This window comes from Hemicordylus capensis, chromosome 5, assembly GCF_027244095.1.
Source record: "Hemicordylus capensis ecotype Gifberg chromosome 5, rHemCap1.1.pri, whole genome shotgun sequence".
NCBI lineage: Eukaryota > Metazoa > Chordata > Lepidosauria > Squamata > Cordylidae > Hemicordylus > Hemicordylus capensis.
In genome coordinates, this window is record NC_069661.1 from 31937559 (window position 1) to 31965413 (window position 27855).

The 27855-nt window shown below is 42.8% G+C and overlaps 1 protein-coding gene across 3 annotated transcripts in view; it reads right to left on the reverse strand.

The window, feature by feature from the left end:
• PPP3CA (protein phosphatase 3 catalytic subunit alpha) overlaps positions 1-27855 on the reverse strand; it is a 241899-nt gene that overhangs the window by 101834 nt on the left and 112210 nt on the right. For all 3 annotated transcript variants that reach the window (XM_053254049.1, XM_053254048.1, XM_053254050.1), the window contains exon 2: positions 24797-24997. In XM_053254049.1, the coding sequence (XP_053110024.1) occupies positions 24797-24997 (201 nt within the window). The remainder of the gene's footprint in view (positions 1-24796; positions 24998-27855) is intronic.

The window sequence follows — 27855 nt, forward strand, 5'->3', positions numbered from 1 at the left end:
TGACCTCATCCAGCAGTTTCATGTAGATATTGAAAAGCATTGGTGACAGAATGGAGCCCTAAGGAACTCCACATAAGAGCTCTCATTTAGAAGAGCAACTGTCACCAAGCTCCACCATCTGGGATCTGCCTGAGAGATAGGAGCGGAACCACTGCAAAGCAGTGCCAACTCCCCCAAGCGACCCAGATGGTATTGAATGCCGCTGAGAGACCCAAGAGAACCGAGAGAGTCACACTCCCTCTGTCTGCCCGGTATAGGTCATCCATCAGGCCGACCAAGGCTGACTCAACCCCATAGTCAGCTCTAAAGCCAGTTTGAAATGGGTCTAGATAATCAGTTTCCTCTAAAACCTCCTGGAGCTGGTCAGCCACCACCCTCTCGATCGCCTTGCCCAACCACGGGAGATTAGAGATTGGCCTATAACTATCCATCGCCGAGGGATCCACTTCACCTAGTGATCATCAAGAGAGGGACAAACAGGCACCTTTCAAAGGGGTGGCGCGCTCTCTCAGATTATGAGCCCCACTTTAGGACAGGGTGACATACTGCATGACCTTCCATCTGCCTTGTAACAGAAAGTGTGCAGAGTTTCACTAGAACTACACAAAATGCAACTAGGTGTTTGTGCAGCTCTTGCATGATGGACAGACACTGGAAATCATGGCCATCCAGTGTGCAACTGTATCTGTGCAGTTCTTGAATGGAAGAGCACTCTTGCACCACACTGGGTGCATGTTCCATGGACAAGGCAGTCAGAATGTTGGCCAGTATGTCAACCACCAATTATTTATGTATCTGCTTTATAAACTGTTGTATGAAGATTTTGTTGAAAAGCAGTATACATTCTTAAATAAATGTGTATTTATTTAACACTACCTGTTGCCAATATAGATGAAAACTGTCTGTTGCTTTTCTGTTTGTTTTCAGGAAGACCCTCAAGACTCACAGGCTTTTAATTAGAATTAATCTTAATAATTTGTTGTAATAATTGTTTAATGTTACTGTTTTAATTGTTTTGTGTGTTTTAATCTGTGCTGATTTTTAAATGTTTTGAATTTTGTACACTGCCTAGAGATGTACATATCAGGTGGCATAAAAATATGATAAACAGACAGACAGACAGACAGACAGACCACAGTTCAGATGTGTTGTTCAGTATGTAAATATGGTGTTCAGGAGAATCCTGTTATTTGCAAGCATTCTGTTCCAGAGAGGCATGGATAATGGAACATTAGGGCTATCAGAATTGGGGGAGGGGGGTTAGGTTCCCGGACTGCCCCAAATCACCCCCCAGTCACCCACCAAACCAGTAAATAGACCAAATAAAGTGTTCTATCGTGCTCCAGTCAACCAAGAATGAAAATGGTGCTGAAAATTAGCTGAAAATTGCGGTCCCCCCTCCATATTTTTAAAAAGTAAATGAGACAATGGCTCCTGAACACAAAATGGCCTGTGGATACATGAGTTTAACTCTCCCCCCAGGGGTGGAGACATGGTTCCCACGGGAGGAAAAAAAAATAGAGAGAGAGAGGTCGGGTGTCCATTACCTAACCACAGATATGTGAAAACATCGGTCCTGGACCCATGGTTTAGGAGGTTCTCCTGTATTCAGTCTTTTTCCCCATACAAAACTGGCAGAGCCAGTTAAGTAAAGGGTTGCTTTTTAAAATAGCATTAAATAAAACAAATCAAATCTTCATTTATAAACTAAATTAGGGAAGCTAGAAGAGCATTGTCAGGCAAAATCATAATAGATCCACCAAGCTAGAAGTATCAGAAACAGAACCCCAATAAATCTTGCTTCCATAGAAAGCAGTGCTGATGATGATTTTACAGCTACAAGCAAGTAAAAGAGCACACAAGACAAGACCTTCAGGGCAACTAAACTGGCTCATTTCAGCCATGCTTTTATGAAGCCCTCGGCTACAATGATAATCCCCAGCTTGAATGCTCCAAATGCTCTCAAGTACTGAATGGACAGAGGATTTGGAGTTTTGTTTGTTGGACAGCAAGAGAGTTTTCAATTAATAGAACAGCTATTACAGTAAATGGCTGGCAAGGGACAAGATGTCTCTGCCTCTTCTGCTTCACATAACGTAATTTGACCTTTCCAGAGTGCACACATGGCAAAATCATCTCAGAGATGTTACACATTGATTGTACAACAAAAGAGACAGCAGAGAAAGAAGCAGGGGAGCCCTTATGCTGTCACTGATCAATCTGATTCATGGGGATGCCTGCAGAAGCAGCTCTGGAAACATTTTAGAGCGTATACCACCGAGGGAGTGGTTATGTAAGCGTTCTTATGGAATCCTGTCACACAGTGGGGTGGGAAAGAAGGTAAGATGTATCCATCTTGACATGGCACAAGCAGAGTGTCTTGAAGTGCTTTATGAGGCTTTCCAAGTCCCACATCCTGGGCTGTGTTTACTTGCAAAAAAGCAAACCATGTAGGAAACACTCAGGCATGCACACCTTACCTTACTGACTGACACACATTTTCTGTATTAGAGTATGTTAACATCAAAAACATATTTGGTGAAGTCTTGTGATCAAATCACAGAATGCTGGTTTGCTCTTGAGAGGGGGAAATCACTCTCAACCATGGTGAGCACAAAAGTGCTGATGGAGAGGACCTACTTCTCAAAATTCTCATGGGGAAGGAATACAGCTATCAAGGTAATTACTTGCTTTTCAAGACCTCTGTTACTCAGGGATCAACCAATTTAGGCTTAGCTCACTAGCCAGACATTGCTTGTGTCAGAAGATGGAGATGGTAAGAAACAGTGGGAGCCCTCTCATAAGAACAGCCCTGCTGGATCAGGCCCAAGGCCCATCTAGTCCAGCATCCTGTTTCACACAGTGGCCCACCAGATGCCGCTGGAAGCCTACAGGCAGGAGTTGAGGGCATGCCCTCCCTCCTGCTGTTACTCCCCTGCAACTGGTACTCAGAGGCATCCTGCCTTTGAGGGTGGAGGTGGCCTATAGCCCTCCAACTAGTAGCCATAGATAGACCTCTCCTCCATGAAGTTATCCAAGCCCCTCTTAAAGTCATCCGCTTTATCGCTCAGAAAGGATTATTGTTGTTTCTTACCTTCTCTAAAATGGTAGCAGGTATGAAACCTCTAGTGAGATCTCTGCCGTGTGTCCTGTCCACCAGAAAGCTGGGGGCACTCACTACTGGGAAGCTGGCAAGTGGATTGGTAGATGCCCAATATTCCTGTTCTTTCCCCTCCTCCCAACTTAGCCTCTTTCTCATGACTTCCCCCCACCCCAGGATAGTTTTCACATTCATCTTTTGAGGATCCAGTAGACTTAGTGAAAGAAGGCACACGTATTCCCATGTCACATTTAACTGTGATGCAAGGGTTCCCAATTATTCTGGGGAAATAATATTGAAGGAGAAGAAATACTTTAAGAAGAGCAAGAGCTGCAGCCATCTTTAGTCAAAGCTCAGAACTCTGTGTGACAAAGAAATCTAGCATTTCTGCCCCACAGACCTCGCATGGTGGGCTCTGTGTGTGTGTGTGTGTGTGTGTGTGTGTGTGTGTAAAACAAAGGGTGTGTGTCTGTGTGTAAAACAAAGGGTGTGTGTCTGTGTGTAAAACAAAGGGTGTGTGTCTGTGTGTAAAACAAAGGGTGTGTGTGTGTGGCGCGTACATAAACACACACACACACAGCACAGTCCCGTAGAGAAAGAAGAAGTGAGGTTTCAGGGTTGACTTGATATAGAAAATCCAGAAGCTGCTATTCCAAATCCTCTACAAGTGAAGCAGGCAAATAGGGGCTGAAGAGCAGACTTCTGTCAGACTCATGAAAACCCCACATTTCATGGTTAAATGTTTAGAAAAGGTGCTTACAAATCTTCACTAAATACTATAAAACCTTTAGACAAGTTAGAAGGAGGTTCCAATGCTTTGTTTTCTCATATATTATGATTTACATAAGTTTTATTTTTTAAAAATGATCCCCCTCCCACAAGATGTGGAGTGAATTGTTTCAGGACAAGGAACAATATCTGCACCATGTCTGCTTGCAGTGCTCTGTTCTCAACTCTGTTCATGAATATAATAATTCAAAATTGTATCAGTTATACTTGAAAAACCATTCAAAGTTGTGTCCAGCTCATAATGAGCTTCCAAAGTGGCCCCAAGTCCTGGGGGAGGTGGAGAAAATGTATATATCTTATCTGGTACAATTCTTTGGAAACGTAATTTCTTGAAGTAGCACTTGCATCCCGGGGGGGGGGGGGAGAGAATAAAAACCCACAGACTATTGCTACGACAATCTAGACTATATTCCTTCTCTCAAGCTGTGAAAGCTGAAGGTCCTAGCGTTCACTTGCCAAGATGGCAGTTGTCACATTAAGTGCAAACACTTTCTTGGATGCTGCCTTCACTTTGTATGATGGATGCCACTTTGACTCTGCAAGGCTCTCAGCTTAAATTCTGCTAGGCCAGCAACCCTAACTGGATGTTCAGCTGGAGGCCATGATGACCTAGAACATTTACTTTTCAAATTAAGCCTTGGTGTTGATGATGAGTGGATTCTAGGTACAGTATCTTCCCATTCTCCCTTGGCCATAGGAGCCTACTGGAAAGAATTCTGTTTTCAGGAGAGAGAAAACAAGCGATTTTAAAAAACAGGCTTCTCGTTTTCAACTCTCGCAGGCAAGAAAATACTATACAATTATTCTGCATAATGCTTTTCCTGATTTAAGTTTTGCATGTGTTTGGGTTCAAGCATTTCTTTCTTTCTTGATGATGCCTAATGTTATGGTCCAAGCTCATTGATGCCCCTGGTTACAGCAGTGGCTGAGCCAGACACTAAGGAGGCAGGACCAGCCCCAGATTTTGACACAGGACCAGAATCTGAGGTAGAAGGCCCAGCACTATCCCCAGCCCTGGAACTTCTTGACACCAGTCCAGAATCTGAGTGTGCCCCAGAGTCAGAGTGCCCTGAGGAATCACCCTCCGGGCATGAGCTCCTGGATAGGAACTCATGGAGGACAGGTCTATCAATGGCTACTAGTCTAAGGGCTATAAGTCACCTCCAGCCTCAGAGGCAAGATGCCTCTAAATACCCATTGCAGGGGAACAACGGGAGAGAGGGCATGCCTTCCACTCTTGCCTGTGGGCTTCCCAGAGGGATCCAGTGGGCCAGCATGTGAAACAGGATGCTGGACTAGATTGGCGTTGAGCCTGATCCAGCAGGGCTTTTTTTATGTTCTCATGATCCTAACATCTATTACAAAGCCAGTCTGTCCCCCAACACCCCAATATCTGCACACCAGTGCCAACAAGCTCAGCAGGAGCAGCTAAAGCCAAGGAGGAGTGCCAGTCTCCAGAAGGCTGCCTCTTTGAAGCTTCGACTCTCCAGGCTGGGAGGTAGAGTTCAGGAGGGGTAGTCTGAGCTCAAAGGTATTTAAGGGTTCTGCCTAGCTGTCTGGTATAGAGTCAACCTGTTCCTTCCTACCTCTCTGAGGTCCTGCAGACCATCCTTTGCCTCTCCTTGCTTCACAGGCAACTAGGACAGAAGATCAATTCCTAGAATTGCATTTAGGCTGTAGAATAGATGCCTTATGGACCACTTATTACACAGACAGAAACTGGATCATCTCTCCCTGCCCTCCAATTAATGGCACTGACTTTGTCCACCTTTTTAGTCAGGTGATTCCAGATTTATTGCTTGCCTGTGCAACACACACACACCCCACCACCACCACCTTTCTGTGGCTACTGTCTGACAAAAACCTGCCTGCCACTTGACAGAATAATATGAACAACCAAGCTTCTATCTGTGGAATAAGAGTACTCAGTGCAAGTATTTTGTTATCCATATGGTTTTGATGCTGAAGTGCTAACATTTTATTGCAATCTCATCTTAAGGAACTTGTCTAAACTGCAACTAGTGAGGCAAGAGCAAATACATAAAACAAAACCATAAAAACCTGAGACCTTGGGTTAGGGCGGTATAAAAATGTGCTAAATAAATAAATAAATAAAAGAAACATATTAATGTCTCCATAACGGCCATGCCACCACCTGATTTTTGAAGTTTAGGGGGGCAAAATTGAGCAAAAATATTGGGCCTTCTTTGCAGCCATCAGTAGTTATCTCACAGCTTGTACAGACACCCTCCTGACCATGTTGACAGCTCATTTGTCTGTTGTACTAAATGCATGCCTAGCTTCCATTAATTCTCTGAATCACTTAACACAAACATTGGAATGGCACCACCGATGTGATACAGGATACCTGCTCTCCTACCCAGCCTCTCCAGCGAGCCAAAAATAACACCAAACAAAGCCAGCTGTTTCCGGCATAAATTTGGCGTACATTTTGCAGCATAAATTCCTCCTTGTCACATTAAACAAAGTTTGTTAACAGAGCAATGCATGTTGATCCAGGGGGCTGCACACCCAGCTCTGCATGTGCAACGGAGAAGCCGGGTGCCTCTGTTCAGACATCAGCCTCATGCGAAACTGAACCCTCTGATGCAATGCAGCCTGCTGCTGTCAGTTCCATCTGCCACCTATCCCTATGAAGGAAGGTAGGTTCTGTTGTCTTTTTAAAGCATCCTCCTATTCAAATCCCTACAGCTAAACTTTCAAGACTTAATGCATTATTAATTTTTGTGCGACAAAGATAAAACAGGAAAACACTTCCAGTTTCATAATTTAATAAAAATGAGGTTTTCCTCCCTCTTAAAAAAAAAATGACCAAGATTTGCAAGTCTTCAGGCCAGTATCTACACTTTGCCACACGCAGGTGTAGTGGTTTTCCTCAATATCCTAACGTGAGAGAGGAAGTTACAAGTTTTGCCATGCAGGAGCCAGTGTGGTGTAGTGGTTAGAGTGTGACTAGGAGCAGAGAGACAGAGGATTCAAATCTCCACTCAGTCATAAAGACTCCTTCAGCCTAAGCTACCTCACAGGGCTGCTGTGAGAACAAAAGTATCCAATGCACACCACCCCAAGTTCCTCGGAGGAAGGCTGGTATAAAGTGCAAGCAGCATCATAATGAGGGAATATGAAGTCCTCTTGCCCCATTATCTGTATGCTGCAGGAGTATACAGAGGTCCATATGCTCGTACATGTTTTTGTGTAAATGACTGAGCTGTGTTCATTTTTAAAGTGAACCTGGATACAGGCCCTTCAAATGCATGGTACAGATAGGAAGTGTACTTCTGTACTAGCGTTCAGCAGATGAATGACTGCGCCTGTGTCCAGATCTGAACCTGTGTACGCTGCACACACATTGTAAGAGTGTTGAATGTGACATGTGAATGGGCCTATATTGTTCCATAGTGGCCCTATCACAGTGCACCACTAGAGCTACTTTTCAAGTTGCACAGCAGCCCTGGTGGGTCCTTAACTCCAATGCAGGGCTGCCCCACCCCATGTCAGCCATTTTTTCTTTGAAGCAAGTTTTCCTGTTTTAAGAGTACAGCCCAACCCCACCTGCCACCCCCCTCCCCCCCAAAAAACAAATTGCAGAAAAGCTCCAGACAGGAAGGTTACGAAACAGTGGGATCAGACCAAGTTTCATCTTTACCCAATACATTTGTCAGCTTTGAAAGAGAGGGTATCTGAACAGATCTGTTTCCACACTCTCATTTGGGGGCTTCTGCCCCCATTATTCAAGCAAAGTGACATGCGGGCTCTAAAATGGTACCTGTCATGGAGATCTTTATGATTAATGTATCCTTAAGCATTAAGAGGAGAAGACATGGAATCATGGTGGAAATGCCTACTTTGACTGCTTGGAACAAAGGTTAATTAGACACGTGTACCGTCATATTTCAAATACACTCTGAAGTCTGCACAATTACTGTGCCTATTTAATGCTTACAGTGACCTAAATGGGCTGCAGTGCAGCCAACAAAACAAACATCCGTTTAATGAAAGTCCTATGTACATGTGAGCTCGTTAGTATCGTGCTTTTCTAAACCAAGGGGCGTACAAAGCGCCATACACTAGGAATACAGAACACACATATTTCAGATCAGTACTGCATTACAGAAGCAGTCAGACGCAGCATGAAACAAAACGCGCTTATGACCTTCTGGGAGGGTGAGCTGCTGCCGCAGACTCTGCAGACAGACTGCAATGTACATCTTGGACGTTTCCAGACAGAAGCATCATATCAGACCACCCACAAAGCCATTCAGGAGCAGTGCTGATCCCCATGCTAATCCTAATAGGAGATCTGAAAGTGGGGGATCAGAGTCTGACAGGGGGCAGAGGAGAGAGTGCTAGCTTGTGATACTTATTTCCTGACATACCTTCCCTTCACCTGGACAGTACTAATACAGTGATACTTCTATCTGGATGTGACACCCAAACATCTTCATTTACAGTTTTCCAGTATTTTTCTAGTATCACCACAGGCCAGTTTCCATGTTCTTAATGGAAACCACTTAACACTTAATGGGACCACTTAATACAAAGTGCTCTTGAAGTAGAACGATCAGCCAGGACTAGCTCCAGATTTCAGGGAATCCTCAAACTGCCTTCTCCAATTTCATCACGGGGTATACCTTGGTAGAGGTGGTGACAATGGAGCAGCTCTCTTGCCTGAGAGGGGCTCTCCACCATCATCTCCCAAAGGCTGTGGGCACAGAGGTGTCTTGGGGACCCTTCTAAAGTCACCGGGTCTTTGGCAGTATTCAGCAATGCCAACCACTAACACCAACCATGCAATTGTCTGCCCCTCATGCATCATAAACTTAACCAGTACTTATCCCTTTTCCAGTATGAATTGTTATTGTTTGTGTTGTTAGAACATGAAAAATTACATGTCATGCAAATAACTAAAAGTAATTAAATGAATTCTGCCCATTCTCCCTTTCTGCTCCCTATGCTTGGAAACTCTATCCCAAAACGAGTATATGGTGGCACATTTCCTCCTTCCTCAAAACCGACCTCTTCTGTCAAAATTATGGATTAAGCTTTTAATAGTCACCCTGAACAGAATCCAAGGCTGTGTACCTGTAACCACAGTCACCCACATTCATCTCCTGCCTCCTTTTCTTCCCTACACTCTGTGTAGTCTAAATGTTATGACTGCATGGTCCTCGGAGCAGGGGCCAGTTTTCTCTCTTACTTATGCTACCCTAAACACAAGGTTCATTGATGGCTCTATATGAACATTAATCAGCCAGCCAACCAAACTGTGAACAAGGGAACTAGAGTTTGGAATAAGCATAATTCTTCCAACTCTGTTTGCACAATTATGATTCAAGAACACTTAAACACATTTTGGTGAAGTACACAATTCAGAAAACATTCTGGCTAGTAATCAGGAGATGCTTGCTTTCCTAGAGCTGATATATTAATGCTTTCCATGGATGGCTTGCCAGCTGAAGACTGCTGCAGGTGGCACTCTGCCCTGGAGAGCAAACACAGCTGCTCTGGGATTTTCCCAGGTTCCTCCAGCCAACTGTCCAGGGCACCAAAGTCACTCTCCAAGCTGCATCATGACATGTGGCTTGGACAGTCAGCTGCCACCTTATTCCCAAGCCTCCTCTAGTGAGCCTTCTTCTTGCCATTACATTGCTAAGAAAGAGGCACTGAAATATAGTCTCCCAATCAGACATTTTTACAGAATGCCTAAACATGTTTCTTCCCAAAGTCTGGAAAATATTTGCCTCTCCAAACTCGGCCACTCCAAGTTCTCCTTTAGTTTAAGACATTTAAATATTTTAAAAGAGTATTCTGTTATCTTTAACATGGAAAAATAATATGGATTTTACATGTTACAATCCCTGTTAACAACTCTGCTGAGATCTTCACTGAGAGTATCCCAAAACTAAATTCTGTATCACAAAACTTCACAAATCAATAAGAACATACGAACAGCCCCGCTGGATCCAACCTATCTGCTCAAGAATCCTGTTTCCCACAGTGGCCCACAAGATATCTCTGAGATCTCTAGTAGCCATTGATAGACCTGTCCTCCATGACTTTGTCCAAGCCCCTTTTAAAGCCATCCAAGCTAGTGGCCATCATCACATCCTGTGGCAGAATACTCCATAAATTAACTTCCAATATCCCAAGTTCTGTTCCTGTGGAGGACAGTCCACAAATCTTCACCTACCTTTTACGTATACTTTGAAAAAATATATTAACAAATGTTCTCAGTTTCTCATTGATCAAGGAATCCTGTTTCCCTATTAGCAGGGGTGGGGGAGAGTACTAACGATGTATGGAAAACTAATCAGAATATTTTCAAGGATATACATTATACATCCTTGAATGTATTTTGTTTGGTTTTCCATACATCATTAGTACTTGGACTCCTACCCTCCCCATTTCATTTTGAGTACTACTCTCTTTGTGTTCAATCCCTATTAGCAACAGTTTATTAAAATTACTGGATGTTTGTTTGTTTTTACTTCCACCCCTTGCCCTAGAAATACACAGCCCACCCACAATACACTATCTCTGCAAAAAGATGACAAAAAGCCCACCGTGCAACTCAGCTAGCTAGTAGATCCTGTTTACACAGTATTAGTGCCCAATTATATCAGCTTCCTTTATATCTGGAACATTCAGAGTTATCTAAGGATTGTTGCGTACATCTCTTCCTGTTTGTTCATGGAAATAAATTTTACTTCAAAGAAACAACTGGTCAAATGGATCACTATCAATTTCCTGATAGAGCACTTAACCTCAGCGAGCTGGTGCTGAAATGCCCAGTGCCACCAATATGCACAAATCGAGAGCAAATTAAATGTTGAGGTCACATGATCATGCCAGAATAAGTATCATTCCTTGGACCAAAATTGCAGATGATGGGAAGGGAAAGAAAGCCTATAAAAAGTGCTTGTGTTTCCTGTATACCATTAAGTCTTGATTAGGATCTTTTTTCCAGCAAGTAATTCCAGGCAATGTTTTCTTTTAAGCCCAGTTATTCCACATTACTAAGCCAACCATGTGGATGATCTGCAAGCTCTAGTAACGAAAGTCAAGGAGCACAGTGAAAAAATGGAACTACAACTAAATGTAAAGAAGACTAAACTAATGACAACGGGTACAGCAACCAGCCTCAGAATTGACAATGAAAACATTGAAGTGGTGGATAGCTTCTGCCTTTTAGGATCAACCATCAACAGTAAAGGATCCAGCAGTCAAGAAATACGCCGCAGACTTGGTAGGGCTGCAATGAAGGCCTTGGAAAGGACATTCCAAGGAAAGGATATGGTGCTGGAGAAGACTTTTGAGGATACCATGGACAGCCAGGAAAACAAACAAATGGATCATAGAACAAATCAATTCAGAATTTTCACTTGAGGCACAAATGACCAGGCTCAAACAATCATACTTTGGACACATTATGCGAAAATCCAGCTCCCTTGAAACGTCCATAATGCTGGGAAAAGTTGAAGGAAAGAGAAGAAGTTGATGACCAGCAGCCAGGTGGATGGACTCTATTACGACAGCAATGAATGCACACTGAGAGACCTTAAAGGCTAAGTGGAAGACAGATCATCCTGGAGAGAATCTATGTGGTTGCTAAGAGTCAACACCGACTTGATGGCACTTAATCAATCAATCAATCAATCAATCAATCAATCAATCAAAGCCAACCTTAATGATATGACCACCACTATTTCTCGTGGCTTGATATAGATGTTTGTTGTAACTATGCGAATGACAAATATGCAAGATTTAGGGCTCTTCTAATAATGGTATGTGTATGGGAGAAGGGATCTAAACTGTTTGGTTTTGCTGTTAACAATCAAGAAGTGCTGAGACGTTGTTTTGGTTTTAAGTTGCCCAGCTAGTAATAAAAATGTTGCACAATTGCAGGAAACCCCCTGATAAAGATTATCTGGAATCAGAGGAGTTGAAGAGGGACAGAGAACAGGCTGAAAAGACAATGGTGAGCTGCTTTCCATGATGCATAGCTAGATGTTAATTACATTATAAAATCCTCATTTTACTTTAGAAATGGAAACCTGCACAAAAATGTTTGAGATCTATTCTGCAAAGAACTGTTTTAAAAATTGTATTGTAGACAAAAAGTGAAGTAGTAATCCAGCCAATTTCTATCAAAGGTTTATTAATTCTACAGCCTTTGTACCTCATTAGAGGAACATTTTGTGGAACCCCTCCTCCATTCTCAGTTCATATTATTCACTAAAACCTATTAGGACCACAGATAAAAAGCAACTAGTAATAAATATAATGAGTCAGACCATAGGTCCATCTCACTCAGTATTGTCTACAGAGACTGGCAGCGGCTTCTCCAAGGTTGCAGGCAGGAATCTCTCTCAGCCGTATCTTGGAGATGCCAGGGAAGGAATGTGGAGCCTAGATGCTCTTCCCAGAGCGGCTCCATCCCCTAAGGGAAATATCTTACAGCGCTCACACTTCTAGTCTCTCTTTCATATGCAACCAGGGTGGATCCTGCTTAGCTTAAGGGGACAAGTCATGCTTGCTACCACAAGACCAGCTCTCTTAAATGACATAATGAATAAGAACTTCCTATATCATATTCAGGGCTAAAATGAGCTTGCTTTTTAAATGGTTTTTCTATCAGGATGTAAGGAAGCAGAAATAATGCTAAGGATAATGATTTACTGTAATTATATCCCAACCTTCTTCCTAAGAAGTGCAGGGCAGCATACAGGAGTCTCCCTGCCCCCTGCAACCACCCTGTGATGTAGGTAGGCTAAGAAAAAAGAATTGGCTTATGATCACCTTGTGAGCTTCATACAAAATGGGGATTTGAGCCCGTCTCCCCAGTTCTTGTCCAGCATTCTAATCCCTACATCCTATCATTCTGTTTCTCCAGGAATGGATTTGGTAAATGCGTGTTGTACGATATATGAACAAGACTCCCCTGCAGCTTTGAAAGCATCCCTCAAAACTGAGTTTTAGATGTGTCCAACACAGAAATTCAGAAATGATCCCAGTTTCTATTTGCACCCATTTTCGTTTCACAAGTTCACATTTAAGTATACCCAGGAGTGCAGACAAAGGGCAAGTCTGAGGAGCAACTCCTCAGTTAAATTTTGCAGGTGGGGAGGAGAGAAACTTTTCAGGGAGAAAAATGTGTTTTGAGAATTGAAAATGTGGGTTATTAGGTTTGGTTGGGGAGAGGCAGTTCAGTGGCTGATATACAGCACAACATTCTGTGCGCCTTCTAACAAAATGTGCATGCACTTGCACAAGAGCACACTCCTCCTCCTCAGAAAATTGCACAAACAGGCCTGAAATAATGGATCTCCGTAGTGCAACTGCATTTGTGCAAGAGCACTCTGCAGACACAATTTGTTAAAAGGCACGGAGCATTGCGTAGTATGTCAGCTACTAAATGAGAGGGAGAACTCAAATTCTTAGGAGAGGATCGGCACCCCTACACTGGGCCCATAATTACCAAAGCAGCTGTCAAACCTGAACATATGACTCCAGTTAACCAATATATTATCCACTGTAGAGATCAAAGCCTAGGTTTAATGAACACATGCTACCAAGAGCTTCCCCAGACAGCAGGCTTTACTGCGGGTTTTCTGCAAGGCTTTACTGCAAGTTCAAAGTTGCACCCCCAAACCGATGCAAAAAGTGGATACCCACCCGGATATAAATCGGATTACACTCTTAATGCACAATGAAAAACACGAATTGTTTGTGAAGTGCTCCCTGATAGCTTGCAGGGACTTCTGGGTAAATTTGGCGGATATGGGAACACACATCACCATACTGGAGGAGATGCGAACTAAAAGCCAGCTGTGAAAACCTTCCTGGTGACATCAGCAGTCTTGCTGCTGTTCATTTTGCACCAACTTAAGCTTCTGGACACCCTCCAAGTGCAGCTCCACATACACTGCAGAAAACTGTTCTTGTTACAATTATACACTGCTTAGACAGCGATTAGACTATTGTAGAGGTTCCCAATCTTGGGTCCCAAGACGTTGTTGGACTATAGCTTCCATCATCTCCAGCCACAATGGCCATTGCAGTCTTAAAGTGAGGGCCTGGAAAACTTCAAAGGGCAGAGAGTTCCAAAGTTTAGTCAGCACCACTTAGAAGACCTAGTCACCAGCCACACCAGGTCATGCCCCAAAGAGGGATGGGACCATCCTGACTAAATTGCTCAAAGGAAGTCCTATTGAAATTTATTAGCCCTTTAGAACAACTCCTGAGTAGTACTATCGAGTAACAGTCAGTGTTCTGTTGCAAAGATCGAATTGAATGTAAAGTTATGTACCTTTCTGGAGACTAACAGTGTAAGCAGCAAAGCAGGAGGTTGCCCTTTCAAATCTTACTGCAGTCATACACACAAGCCTTAGGCAGTCATCGTGTGACAGCTTCATGGAGATAAATAAATAATATTAACCAATTATAATATTGGTTAATATGCTTCTCTGTTGCTGCCCAAAACATATATCTCTGGGCAGTTTACAATAAAAACAGTACCAATTAAAACATTAATTAAAAATTTTAACAAACTGTAAATCTAATTAAAAGCCTGGATGAACAAAATGTGTCTTAATGGCCTTTTTAAAAGTCATCAGTATGACTTTTCGGGAGGCTCTTATTTCAGCAGGAAACACGTTCCAGAGTAAGGGGCAGCAACAGAGAAGGCCTGTCCCCGAGTAGCCATCAGACAAGCTGGTTGCAACTGCAGATAGACCTCTCCAGATAATCTGAAAGGGCAGTGGGGGTCGTGGTGAAAAATACATTCTCTCAAATACCCAAGGCCTAAGCCATTTAGGGCTATATAAGTTGTAACCAGAATCTTGTATTTTGCCCAGAAACTTATCGGCAGCCAGTGTAGCTCTTTCAACACAGGAGTAATATCATCTCTCCAAGATGACCCAGAGACCAACCTGGCTGCTGCATTCTGTACCAACTGCAGTTTCCAGACTACACATAGAGGCAGCCCCACATGGAGCACATTGCAATAGTCAAGTCTGAGGCTTACCAACATATGTACCACTGTTCTGAGGTTGTTTATCTTGAGAAATGGATGCAGCTGGCATATCAGCTGAACCCGATAAAAAGCACCTCTGGCCACTGCCTCAACCTGGGACACCTGGGAGAGGTTAGGATCTAGAAGCACACCCAGAGTGTGTACCTGTTCCTTCTGGGAAAGTGTACCCCACCCAGAACAGGAAGATTAAAGTAGTCTCCCGAGTTCCAACCCCACATAATAAGTACCTCCATCTTATTTGGATTCAGTTTCAGTTTGCTTTCCCTCATCCAGCCCATCACTGCCTTCAGGCAGGCATTTAAGGAGGCTATCCCTTCTCCCGATGCTGTTGACATGGAGAAATAGATTTGGGTGTCATCAGCATACTGATAACACCCTGCACCAAATCTGCTGATGATCTCTCCCAGCGGTTTCATGTAGATGATAAACAACATTGGATACAATATGGAAACCTGAGGGACAGCATACGAAAGTTCAGATTTTAAAGAGCAACTGTCTCCATCTGGAATCTGCCCAAGAAGTAGGAGTGGAACTACTGCAAAGCAGTGCCTCCCACCCCCAACCCCTTCAGACACTCCAGAAGGCTACTATGGTTAATCGTATCAAAAGCCACCGAGAGATCCAAAAGGATCAACAGAGTCACACTCCCTCTGTCATTTCCTAATTGGAGATCATCCATCAAGCCAAGCAAGGCAGTCTCCACTCCATAGCCCACCCAAAAGCCAGTTTGAAATGGTTCTAGATAATCAGTTTCCTCCAAGACTGCTTGGAACTGGGAAGCCGTCACCCTCTCACCCTCACCCTTGCCCAGCCATGGAAGGTTGGAGACAGGCCTATATTTGCTTAACTCTGTGGGATCCAATGCAGGCTTCTTCAGAAGAAGTCTAGTTATTGCCTCCTTAAGGCAAAGAAGCATCTTGCTCTCCCACAGAGAAGCATTTATAATAGCTACCAGGCCTTCTACAGCAAGCTCTGTGGCTGATAGTGCAAGCCAAGTCAGACAAGGGTCAAGAGAACAGGTGGTAGGCCGCACCATTCCAATCAGCTTGTCTACATCTTTGGGAATCACAAACTGAAACTGATCCAGCCTAATCACATATGTGGAGTCGCTGGACACCTCCACATCAGACACTGCAGTAATTGTGGTATCTGAATCTAAGTCAGCTCGAAAAGAGATATTTTATCCACAAATAACTCATTAAAAATGTCACAGCAGGTAATTGATGGTTCCAAGTTCTGATTCAAGGGAAGGGAACACATTAGCCCTCTCACAATCCTGAACAACTCTGCTGGGTATGGGTTTGTGGATACAATACAGGCGGAAAAGATTAGCTTCTTTGCTGCATGTATCACTTGAGCATAGATCTTCAAATGTGCTGCATGTTGTAATCTGTCGGATTTGAGTTGAGTCTTTCTCCATTTGCACTCCAGTCGTCTACCTTGACTTACCTTACACGACTGTTCTAAGCATTATGGGGGAAAATGTATAGCAAGCATTTTGATTTGTGTTTTTCAGACATCCTGTCCTAAGGAACTCTTCCACACCTGTCTGCTATAGGTTTCAGAGGATCACGGGACATATTCTCAGTTAATACTGAGCATCTGAGGGACCTATCAAGCCTCACTGTTTGCCACCTTTCTTGCAAAAATTAAGCAGGTGACTTATTTCCACAGACTGATAAATCACAAAAAAGCCTTGCCTGCTTAATTTTTGCAGGAGTGGAGTCAGTGGCAGCCTTACTCGCTAAATAATCCTATCATGCAGAGGGTCTTGTTTGCTGTTACTGATCCAAGGAACCTTTGCTAAGCTTCCAATCCCCACCCTGACCCCACTCAAGGTTCCTCTGAACACAGTTTGAAAATCATGGCCCTAAAGTGGTATATGACTGCATTTATACATAATTAAGTATCATTATTATTATTATAAAATTTACAGTTGTGTTAGGTAAACATTATGCATGGCAAGTTCTCCGACATAATTATATGGGCTGTTCAAAAATCCAAAAGGCTCCCCTTAAATCTAGATGATGAACTGGTGTGCTTATTCAGGTATGCCTGCCCATGTGTGGTATTAAGGGGCTCAGTTCTATTCCTCGTCTCTGTAAGCCACACAAGCTCCAAGTACAGCCCATACTGCTAACATGGTAAAGAGGCACCTCTTAACGTGGTGATCCTCTTTTATTTAGCAGGGGGAGAGTAACTGGCCCTATCCACCTGCAGCACAGTACCTCTAGTGACTGTTGCTGGTGTCTATCTTATGTTTCTTTTTAGATTGTGAGCTCTTTGGGGACAGAGCTCCATCTTATTTATTTATTATTTCTCTGTGTAAACCACCTGGAGCCATTTTTTGAAGAGCGGTATAGAAATCAAATAATAAATAAATAAATAAATAAATAAATAAATAAATAATCCCTTGGTAGCCCATGTGGCAGACTAGGAGAGAAAAGAGACACACTGTGGTTGGCAGGGTCCATACAAGAGAAAGGATACACGCTTTCCACCAGTTTAATACACGGGCATCAGCACTTTGTTCTAACCTGCCAAACCGACACTCAAAATCTCTATGCAGACAATCCCTTTAGGAACATAGGAAGCTGCCATACACTGAGTCAGACCACTGGTCTATCTAGCTCAGTATTGTCTACACAGACTGGCAGCAGCTTCTCCAAGGTTGCAGGCAGGAATCTCTCTCAGCCCTATCTTGGTGAAGCCAGGGAGGGAACTTGGAACCTGGATGCTCTTCTCAGAGTGGCTACATCCCCTAAGGGGAATATCTTGCAGTGCTCACACTTCTAATCTCCCATTCATATGCAACCAGGGTGGACCCTGCTTAGCTAAGGGGATAAGTCATACTTGCTACCACAAGACCAGCTCTCCTCTTTACATAGGAATAATAATTGCACGACTAAGCATTACTTCCTAGGTGAGAAGAACAAGGATGCCAACTGGAGGAGGAAGAACCCGGGCCAGTCTATAGAACCTGCAGATATACCAGCCCTCTTATCCCTGGATTTCCATGTATTTAATGCAGTCCCATCTGGGACCAAAATCTGCCCTGCTAATTCCTGGAAATCAAATCTTGTTGGCAATACTACAGAGATAGGAGCATATACCATAGCTGTGTTGAGATTAAGCAACACCTGCAAGCACTATGCCAGGATTCATGGCACATTACCAGCTGCTAATTCCTAAACACTCATCTGTATTTTTGTTTTTAAAAGACTATTGTAATAGTAGTGAAGGAAGATGCAACCCTCTCTCTGATATCTCAGGCAGAGGTGGTTGCTGCGAGTGTTCATCAGCAGCTTTGTCTGATATGCCAACTACACCCTTTCCTGGAAGACAGTAACCTTAAGATAGTGGTGCACATGCTGGTAACATCCAGGCATTACTACTGCAATGCGCTCTACGTGGGCCACCTTTGTACATAGTCCAGAAATGATAATTGGTGCAGAATACTGCCGCCAGCTTGGTCTCCAGATTGTCCTGAAGAGACCAAATTAATCCTGTTCTGAAAGAATTAGACTGGTTGACAATAAGCTTCCAGGCAAAATGTGAGTTGTTATCAAGAAAGCCCTTGATGGCTTGGGCCCAGGGGTATTTAAGAGAATGTCTTCTTTGTTATGAACGCTGCCGCCTATCAAGATCTAAGGAGGTTTGTCTAAGGGTATCGCCAGTTCACCTGGTGGCAACTCAGAGGTGAGCCTTCTCTATAATTATCTCGGGACTGTGGAACACAATTCCTGTTGAAATTAGAGCTGCTCCATCCCTGATGGCTTTTAGGAAACAACTAAAGATGTGCCTGTTGAGCCAGGTTTTTAAGTTGAATTTTTAGTTTTATCGTTTTAAATGGTTTTTAATGAATTCTGCATGTGTTTTGGTGTTTGTTTTGAATTTCCGAACGTTGTTGTTTGTTAACTGCCTTGAGACTTGTAGTAGGTGGTATAAAATGTATTAAATCAATAGCAAGCCACCAGAGTAAGTGACTGAAAACAGAGGACTCCTGTGCTTGGTTTCCTTTTGTACAGTTCAGTCTCCATGTCCTTATCTATGCTAACCAACAAGACATCTAATGTGCTATTTCAGTTATGAACTAGTTGCAGTAAGAATAGGCTGCTGACATCTCCGTGTTATTTCTAAGCAAAGCTCTGAGCGTCACTCATTTCCCTGTGGTTTCTTAAGTGACATTAAGTGACTTCGGTTTCTTAAGCAAAATGTATTTCTTTCCAATTTATTAGTAAGGGCTCGGTTTCCTTTTTAAAAATGGAATAAGGAGACTGCTAAGGAGAGCACAGAATTTTTGCATCCCTCCCTGGCTTACAACTGGATTCAAACAGCTGCTACTAGAAGACATCAGCATTTGCCAGAATCTCTAATGCCAAAAGCTGCCAGTGTCAGAAGCAAGCTCAGTAAAATCTGGGACACAAGTGCACTGTTCTACTGAGATTCCAGGCCAGCACACTAGATCAAGAACTGAGAGAGCAACTAAGGAAGTCTTCATAGCCAGGGTTCTCAAAGTGGACCACCTCATAAAAGGTACAAAAAACCCCTGGTTGACCACCACACAGCTGTGTGTCATGCACAAGGATGGAATGGAATGTTTGCACACTTGTGCAAGCACATACATTACACAAACTGAGTTGCATGACAGTGCGGCCATTATACACAGTGCTCCTGTGCAACAATGTAAACATTATTTTCTGCCACGTGCATAAAGTTGCTCAGTATGTCAGCCATTACATCACTACTACATCAGTAGGCCATGAATCAAAGCTGAGATCTCTGAAGACCATCTAATGTGCCCATTTGTACAACATGCACTGCTGTGATGCCTCCCTACTTGCGTTTTATTTTTCTTGTTGGTGCCCTTCTACTTTGTGCAACTGAACTGCCTCCATTTGCTAAAGCCCTGCACAGGCCCAACAATTACATGGGGAATTCTCATCTCCACCTTGAATACTAAGCTCATAAGCTTAGCAATTGTAGCTCTACAGCAAACAACGGTAACTGCATCAATCACAATGCACAAAAGAACAGAGATGTTAGTCAGTTAGTGCAGTGGGGCATATTTAGAACATCCCCAAATGTGGTGCTTTAAACACACAATCCATTCTGGAATTTGGCATCCCCCAAACCCTTCACTTTCATTTAAGAAGAAGCAAGCTTCTAGCTCTTGGAGTATGGATGAAATCTCTGAAACGTGTGCAGAGAAAGCTTCATAAGTGGAGTTTCAGCATGCCTAATAGCTCCATATTCCTGTCTCATGAAATATTGTCACTTTACTGGCTTGCTAGCTCCTGTGCTGCTCTCACATCCCAAGCCCCTTAGTTCTTTATTTTTACCACCAAATACTTGCAAAAGTAGCTTGAAACTCTTAATTTTTATAATAATATGCAAAGCAGGACAATTTGCTGTAATCAACTCAGGCTTTCCATTCCTTCTCAGGACACTTGCTCAAAATTCTGCCTGCTTCATTTCTTCACCATACAGTATCATTTGAACGTCTAATATTAACACTTCAATTTACTTAGCGGTCATCTAGGCTTTTTTATAACATATTTGTGAAACTTATTATTAGGGTAACTCTTAATCATGTGCAAAATCCCTGCCGATATTGCAGCAGAGCCAATACTGGCATCTGGCTGAAATTGAGCAGAGGAAAATTCAAGCTGAACACCAGGAAACATTTAGAAACCAAGGTCTATTAGCCACTGCAATAATTTCCCAAGGGAACTCAAGGAAGACTCAGTGCAATCATTTATAACTAGAATGGACAAAGGAGAGAAAAACTCACACAACTCAAATACTGCACAGATCTTATGCATCTAGTTTATATACATTTAAAGCAATTTCTGAAAGGATCTTTGAAATTCCAGCTTTACCTACGAAGCCAGTATTATCCCAGCCTTCAGCAAACTCTCCTGTACTCCAATTAAAAAGCTTCCTTTATCACAACTCCCTAAAATCCCTTTGTCAGTCCCAAAAGACTCCCCCCAGATAAGAATGGAGATAAGTGATAAGAAATGGAGATAGGAAATCCACCTAAAGTAGATTGTGTGAATATAATATACTTGGAAGCAAGTCTTGACCATTTGTGTTGCTGTTTCTTTAATGGTGACAGCAGATTTCCTTGCAGAGGGGGCTTTTGAGGATAGAATGGTAGCTTTTGAAGGAGTCTACCCTACTAGCAAAAGGCTTTCCTAACTCACCCGAGTATACAATGGTTTATCAATTACTGTGACCTTTATAAAAGATGTAAAAACAAAAACAAAATGAAGTGAAGGAAGATCTCTGCTGCTACTGTCCCCAGTAAACCTGACCTGAAACCTTTCACTGCTTGTAAATGATGCAACGGAAATTGGGGTGGGGGGTTCAGCTCTGTGCTAATTAATTGCATGTGTGGATTAATTGATTAAATCTGCACCAAAATGCATAAAAACAATAGCTCTGCAGGAAAAAACAACAACTGTATTTTTAGATGATGCATGTGTTTGTTACAATATGCATGGTCCTAGAAAAGACAATCCTTATGACAGTCTTCAGAGGACATTTGGGCAGATGGTGACGGGAGAAAAAGGCTTGTTCAGTTGTGGCTTGTCTGCCACCAAACTGATGTCTTTCCAGCACCACAGAAAGTCTTTTTCGGCTGCCCAGGCCTTTGAGGATAGATAGATGGATAGACAGACAAGACAGGACACACCACTTTTCAACAACAACAAAAAGTTAACCAAGCAGTTTACATAGCAGAGAAATGACAAACGATATTATTGGCTGTTCCAGATCTTGGTATATGTTGTTTGTTATTGCTTTGTTAAAACTTTTAAAGTTTTGTTTTAAATATTGAATTTTACTCTATTTTATTACTCATCATGTTGATAGCCACTCTGGAAGTTTTTAAATGAAGTTATTAAGTGGATACAATTCCCCTGTTCTCTCTCACGCAGGATAAAATGCCTTAAGATAATGCCTACCATCTGTAGCTTTTTTTAAAAAAGGACTTTAAATCTACTTTCCAATTAAGCCGAGGCATATTTTTTACCTGTTAAGTGTTTTTCAATCAAATGAATAAGATCAAATAAAATTCCAGCCTTACATTTCAGACATCATGGAGGTAATTGTACAACATTGGGCATTAACTCCATTCTGCTAAGCCAAGGGTTCCCAACATTGAGTCGCCTGATGTTGTAGGATTACAATCCCCATCATCCTCAGCCAAAAATGGCCAAAGCGGCTGGCGAGGATGCGAGTGGTGTCCCTACATCCGGGAACGCAACACTGGGTACTCCTGCAGTTAGCAGTTATATTAATATGCTAAATAAAATAAATAAATATTAGATGTTGTTGGAAGTAAGAATCAAGACAGCACAGTCTTGTAAGCAAGTCAACACAAGTTACAAACAGAATGTTTTGCTAATCTACCCGGGCACACAAGCCTTTAGATACCTGTGGCTGAAAGTGGGGCAACAACCCACCAAGGTTTGGAAAATTTCTCTGGCTGGTCCCTTGGATGCTTCCACAGGCAACCATGGTTATTCCCAGGCCAGGAAAGTCAGAATTTACCCCACTTCCCTCTCATGGGACACTGATGTGTCTATCAGTCTTCACAGCCACAGGAACAAGAAACCAACCACTACCACCACAGCACTGACAATTTGACGACAGCACCTGGGAACATTTAATATTTTTCTGGCCTTGTGTTCCATAACAAGTGTAAGACATACACAACTACAATTTTTAGCTTTCCTGTCCATCTTCAGTGAATAATTAAAAACCCTGAAAAGTGAGCATTTAATAAAGGCTACACATGCCAGGAATAAACTTGCTCTATGTTGCAGAGATAATTTGTTTATTGCTAAAATAATAATAATAATCTCAACAGGAACAAGACAGGCAATACCCCATATCATCAGCAATTGCAAGTATGCCATTGTTCCGTTATAGCAATCTATTAAACATTCTAGTCTCAGAGAACCCTTCAATGTGAATGTCTGCCACAGAACACTACATAGCTGTCATGGGCCCCTGAACAATGTACAGAGTTCTGGGGAAGTCCTAGCGTGCATTCTCAGCTCACACATACCTCTGTCTAGGCCTGTCCTTTGTAAGGTTTTTGTTTTTTTTAAGGACTTTAAATCTACTTTCCGATTAATCAGGGGCATCTTTTTACCTGTTAAATGTTTTTAAATCAAATGAATATGATCAAATAAAATCCCAGCCTTACATTTCAGACATCATGTAGGTAATTGTACAACATTGTGAATTAACTCCATTCTGCTAAGCCAAGGGTTCCCAACATTAAGCCTGCTGGGTTGAGTCATTGTCCCACATAAACTAAGAGTCTAACATTCATCTTAACACTTCCCATATGTTTGGGATTCCATGAATGGGCCATGGCTCAGTGGTAGAGTATCTCTTTTCCATGCACAACATCCCAGGTTCAACCCTTGGCATACCCAGACACGGCTTGGAGAGACTCCTAACTGAAACCTTGGAGAGCCACTGCCAGTCACTGTAGAGACAATACTGAGCTAGATGGACCAATAGTCTGACTTGATGTAAGGCAGTTTCCTGTGTTCCTAAGAAGCTTATCCATGATTACCTATCTTTTCACCAAAGAACTCTTGCAACACAGTTTGAAATCCACTGTGGGTAGTAAAAAGCAACACAGAGACACAGGCTGTGTTGACATACTGATGCTTTGTATTATATAGGAACATAGGAAGCTGCCTTATATCAGGTTAGGCCACTGGTCCATCTAGTTCAGTATGGCCCATGCTGACTTGCCACAGCATGTCCAAGGTTTCAGGTAGGAGTCTTTCCCAGCCATACCTGAAGATGCTGCCAGGGAATGAACCTGCCACGCAAATTTCTGCATGCAATGAACTTCTGCATGAAAAGCAGATGCAATACCACTGAACTACGGCCACACACCCCAAAGGTGTGTATATACTTAGGTCTCCCATCTGTTCAAACCAGGACTCATTTAGCTTCAGCAAGGTGGCTGCATTGTGTGCCCTTAATCCATGTTCTGGGCCTCAAGTGCTGATCCTGGAGGAGAAAGTGCCTGTGCAGTTACTGGAGTACCATTAGCAAAATGATGCACCAGCTCTTTGTGACTTGGGATGTCAACTGCTGGTTCCACCCCGCCACTCCCAAATCGACACTGCACGAACGTATACTGCATGAAGCATATCACAGATACTGAACAGAAAAGAGAGCTTGTTCATGGCGGGAATACATATTGTTACATGTCACATTCAGAGTCTGATATAGGATTCATTTCAAACAAATTTGTTTCGGATTAAAATTCAAGTCAAATTCTATTTGATAATTCATCAACTTAAGTAAAATATTGCAACACCTCAATGTAGAGAAGTAAATTCAGGAGATAACTAATTGACACATTGCCTGCAATTCAAGCCAGAGCACCAAGGTTTAAATTCTATTGGCCGCTGTTCATGAATAATTTATTCTGGAGCAGAGAGGGGAAGAACCACCACCTAATTTCTCACTACCCTCAGGATAGTCTTGAGTTTCCACTTGGTTATTAACAGAAAAATAACTAACCAACCACCAGCCCAATGAATAGCTCTTGGGGAATGCCAGCAGAGTGGGAGGGGTGATCGCTCAGTGGCAGAGCACCTGCTTTGCATGCAGAAGGCTCCAGATTCAATTCCCAGCACCTGCAGAGAGGGCTGGGAAGTACCCGTCTGAAATCTTACAGAATTACTGCAGTTCGTGTAGACAGTACTGAACCAGGCTAACCAATGTTTGACATAGCATTCCTCTTATTTCTTCATTCTGATGGAACATTTGCTATTTCTTCATAGTGATGGAGCATTTGCACCTACCAGTGACTGGGGCATCTATATCCAGCAGATTCTTTTCCTGGCGGAGAATTGAAGCACCCTCTGTTATTATTCTCAAAGCAACACTCTCTTCCAGCCGTCCTTCCTTCATAAGGTGTGCCTTTAGGATATCCACTCTAGGCTTTCCATCATTGTCAAACACTTCCTTAGCTGTGAGCCGATGGCTTGGAGGAAACGGGACAGCTGCAAGAACAAAGACAGATTGATTCAATATACCAAGTAAACCCCATTAGTCCCAAAGAAAACAAAAGTTTTAACTCTACAACTGTTCACCATTTCAGTTCACAAAAACTCTTGGTATTCATTAAACTGTCAGGCAGTAAGAATAACGCCTGATATATTAGGATAGTGATGCAAAAGTAGATGAAAGCATTTAAGAAACCTACTAAACTATTGCTATGGGCCTGAAAATAAACTGGTGGCTATGAATCCTTGCAATGGATAAGGAAGGAAGGACACAGGTTTTGAAATGAGGGTGTTACCAAAGCTATTCATATTCACGAATTTAATCAGAGTTACTCTGAAGTCTCCATTACTGCTCTTTCCTTGGCAATGCTTGGCTTTATCCATGATGTTTCAGCAACCCCACAAAATGCAACTGGAGCCGTAAAGCATATACTCTACAGTAGCTTCGACATCTCTAACTAAAGTGACAGTGACAAATCAGCAATAAGTGGTTAGTGCAAACACACCCACTCCTTAGAAGCTCCGATCTTATGGAAACCAATGTTCTCCATCACGAGGCCCAGGGACCAATGGTGGTCCCATCGACCTTAAGTGCAGCTCCTTGACTAATTGTTAATGGGGCCTGTGTGAAGGATCAGCCAAAGCTGAATACACTGCTCAGACCCTCCTGCACCATACAGAGATGACCATTCTCACCATGCAGTGCTGCACTTGCCCAGTGCCGGTAGGGTTCCTTTAAGGGAAATGGAGCCCTTGAGCCCCTGCACCATCTTGGAAGATGTCCACAGAGTGATGGGAAGTTCAGCCCTTCCCAGTGCTTTCCTCTTTGACATCTTAAGAGCAGTGTTCCCTCTAAAGGCATGCGCATGTGTGCATGCTCACACTTTTTTTGATGTCCGCTCAGTTCATGTTAGATCCCGCTCAGGTTGAATCAGGAAGGCCCCATTTTGAATGCACATGCGCGCACACTGCCTTGATACTGCCGCCCAGAACAAAACTCATTCCTCACACAGATGCAAAAAATTAGAACACACACTGCTTAAGAGAGGACTTCGTTTCTCTTCAAGGGCCCTCCCAGCAATGAGAAAAGCCCAGTGTTGTGTGTAGGTTAGGGTGGTGGGAAATGGCTCTCTCTCTGAAGATTTTTTGAAAATATTTGAAGATTTTTTGCCCCTGCTTGGAAAATAGTGCAGATCACTGATATAAACCATCACTACTGCACAGGGGTGACAATTCTGATGTTCTGAGGACAACTACAACAAGTCTCCCATTGTCACATAGCACTGACAGGCTTTACACAACTCATGAGATACTGGTGCTTTCACTTTCTTGCTCCCAGCTGAAAGCAACTGAGGTGATGTTCTCAGTTTCAAGGATCAAGATGCAGCATTATCCCAGCTTAACCCCTTTTCCCAAGCAGCTAAATTGGAGTGGCATTAAAGGATGCCTGCCTTGCCAGCTGCAGGGTAATTATACTGATCCTAGCTGCTGATGCTTTGGGTGGGTCAGATTATAGGAATGTGAATGAAAAGCTCTGAGGAAGATTCAGAATTGGTACGTCTACAATAAGTATAGGACGGACCTTAAATGGAGTATATCAGTGTATATTTGCAATTCCTAGAGTTATCATGAAAGACTACTTGAGCTTTCCACATCTTAAAAGGTCATTTCAGATATTGACATCTGGTTATTTCCTGTACTCATGAGGTGTTAGTTCACATGCAGAAGGCAAAACGGGAACTGGGAGCTCCTTGAAGATATATTTTGAAAGGTGGAATTCTGTGAATTGCTGTGATGCATTGTTTCTGCAGGTGCAATGCTTCCCTGAGTGAAGAAAGCAGAATGGTATGGACAGGCTTTAAAAAGGGATGAAAATGTGCAGCAAGTTTGCAAGAAACTGGGAAATAAGTGTATATAACACATGGGAAGAAAGGTAACCATTGGGAATGGGCATGAGGAGCTTTTTCTTTTTAACTCCCCCATAAAATTCCTGGTTATGGGCCTGGAACAGAAGAAACCTTTCAATAGCCAAGTGTGGAAGCCTTCCCTAGTATAAGCATGAGAAATACCATGACTCAGTGGAAGAGCATCTGCTTCATATGCTGGCAGATTCAATGCCGAGTATCTCCAGACAGGGCTGGAAATATCAATCTGAAACCCTGGGAGACAGCCAGTGTAGAGGACACTGACATAAACTGACCAATGGTCTGGCTCAGTATAATGTGGCTTTCCACGTAAGCAGTTATTGAAACAAGCTCTTTTAAAAATAAAAAAATAAAAAGCTACAGATTATGTTCTGATAACTGGAATAGCCTACAAAAATAAAAAAATAAAAAAAATTAAGCACACCTCTACCTAAAAGGGGGGGGGGGACCTTGTTCCTTTACACAACTGTTTTATCTCTGATTTTACATTACCCCTCATATAAATTACCCACACTATTTGCAAAAGGAGCTTTAGCACTGGAGTTCCAGTGCAGGTACATTATATACCAGACGGAATGTGCCTCCAGAACTGCCTCCTACATCAAGTATGTCATTCAGTTCAGTTTTAACTGGAGTACAGCAGAAGTGTCTTTAGTATGAAGGTTAAACAGATGATGTGCGTGAAAAACAGAAGCAAGCTCTTCCATGGCTCCCACTTGCGACTTTCAGGCTGTTACTCACATGCCAGAGCACAAGATCCTGCTTAGGATGGAACCAGGCTTGCTTGCTCTCTATGGAACGGGACAGAAGAGGGAGGGGAGGAGTTCATATGTCGCTGTGGAAATGACACGATGAAGTTTTTACTTCTTCATCCCCTGCCCTGCCTTTTCCTGAAGGCTGGGATAGAACTAGGGCTGGAATTGAACCTTC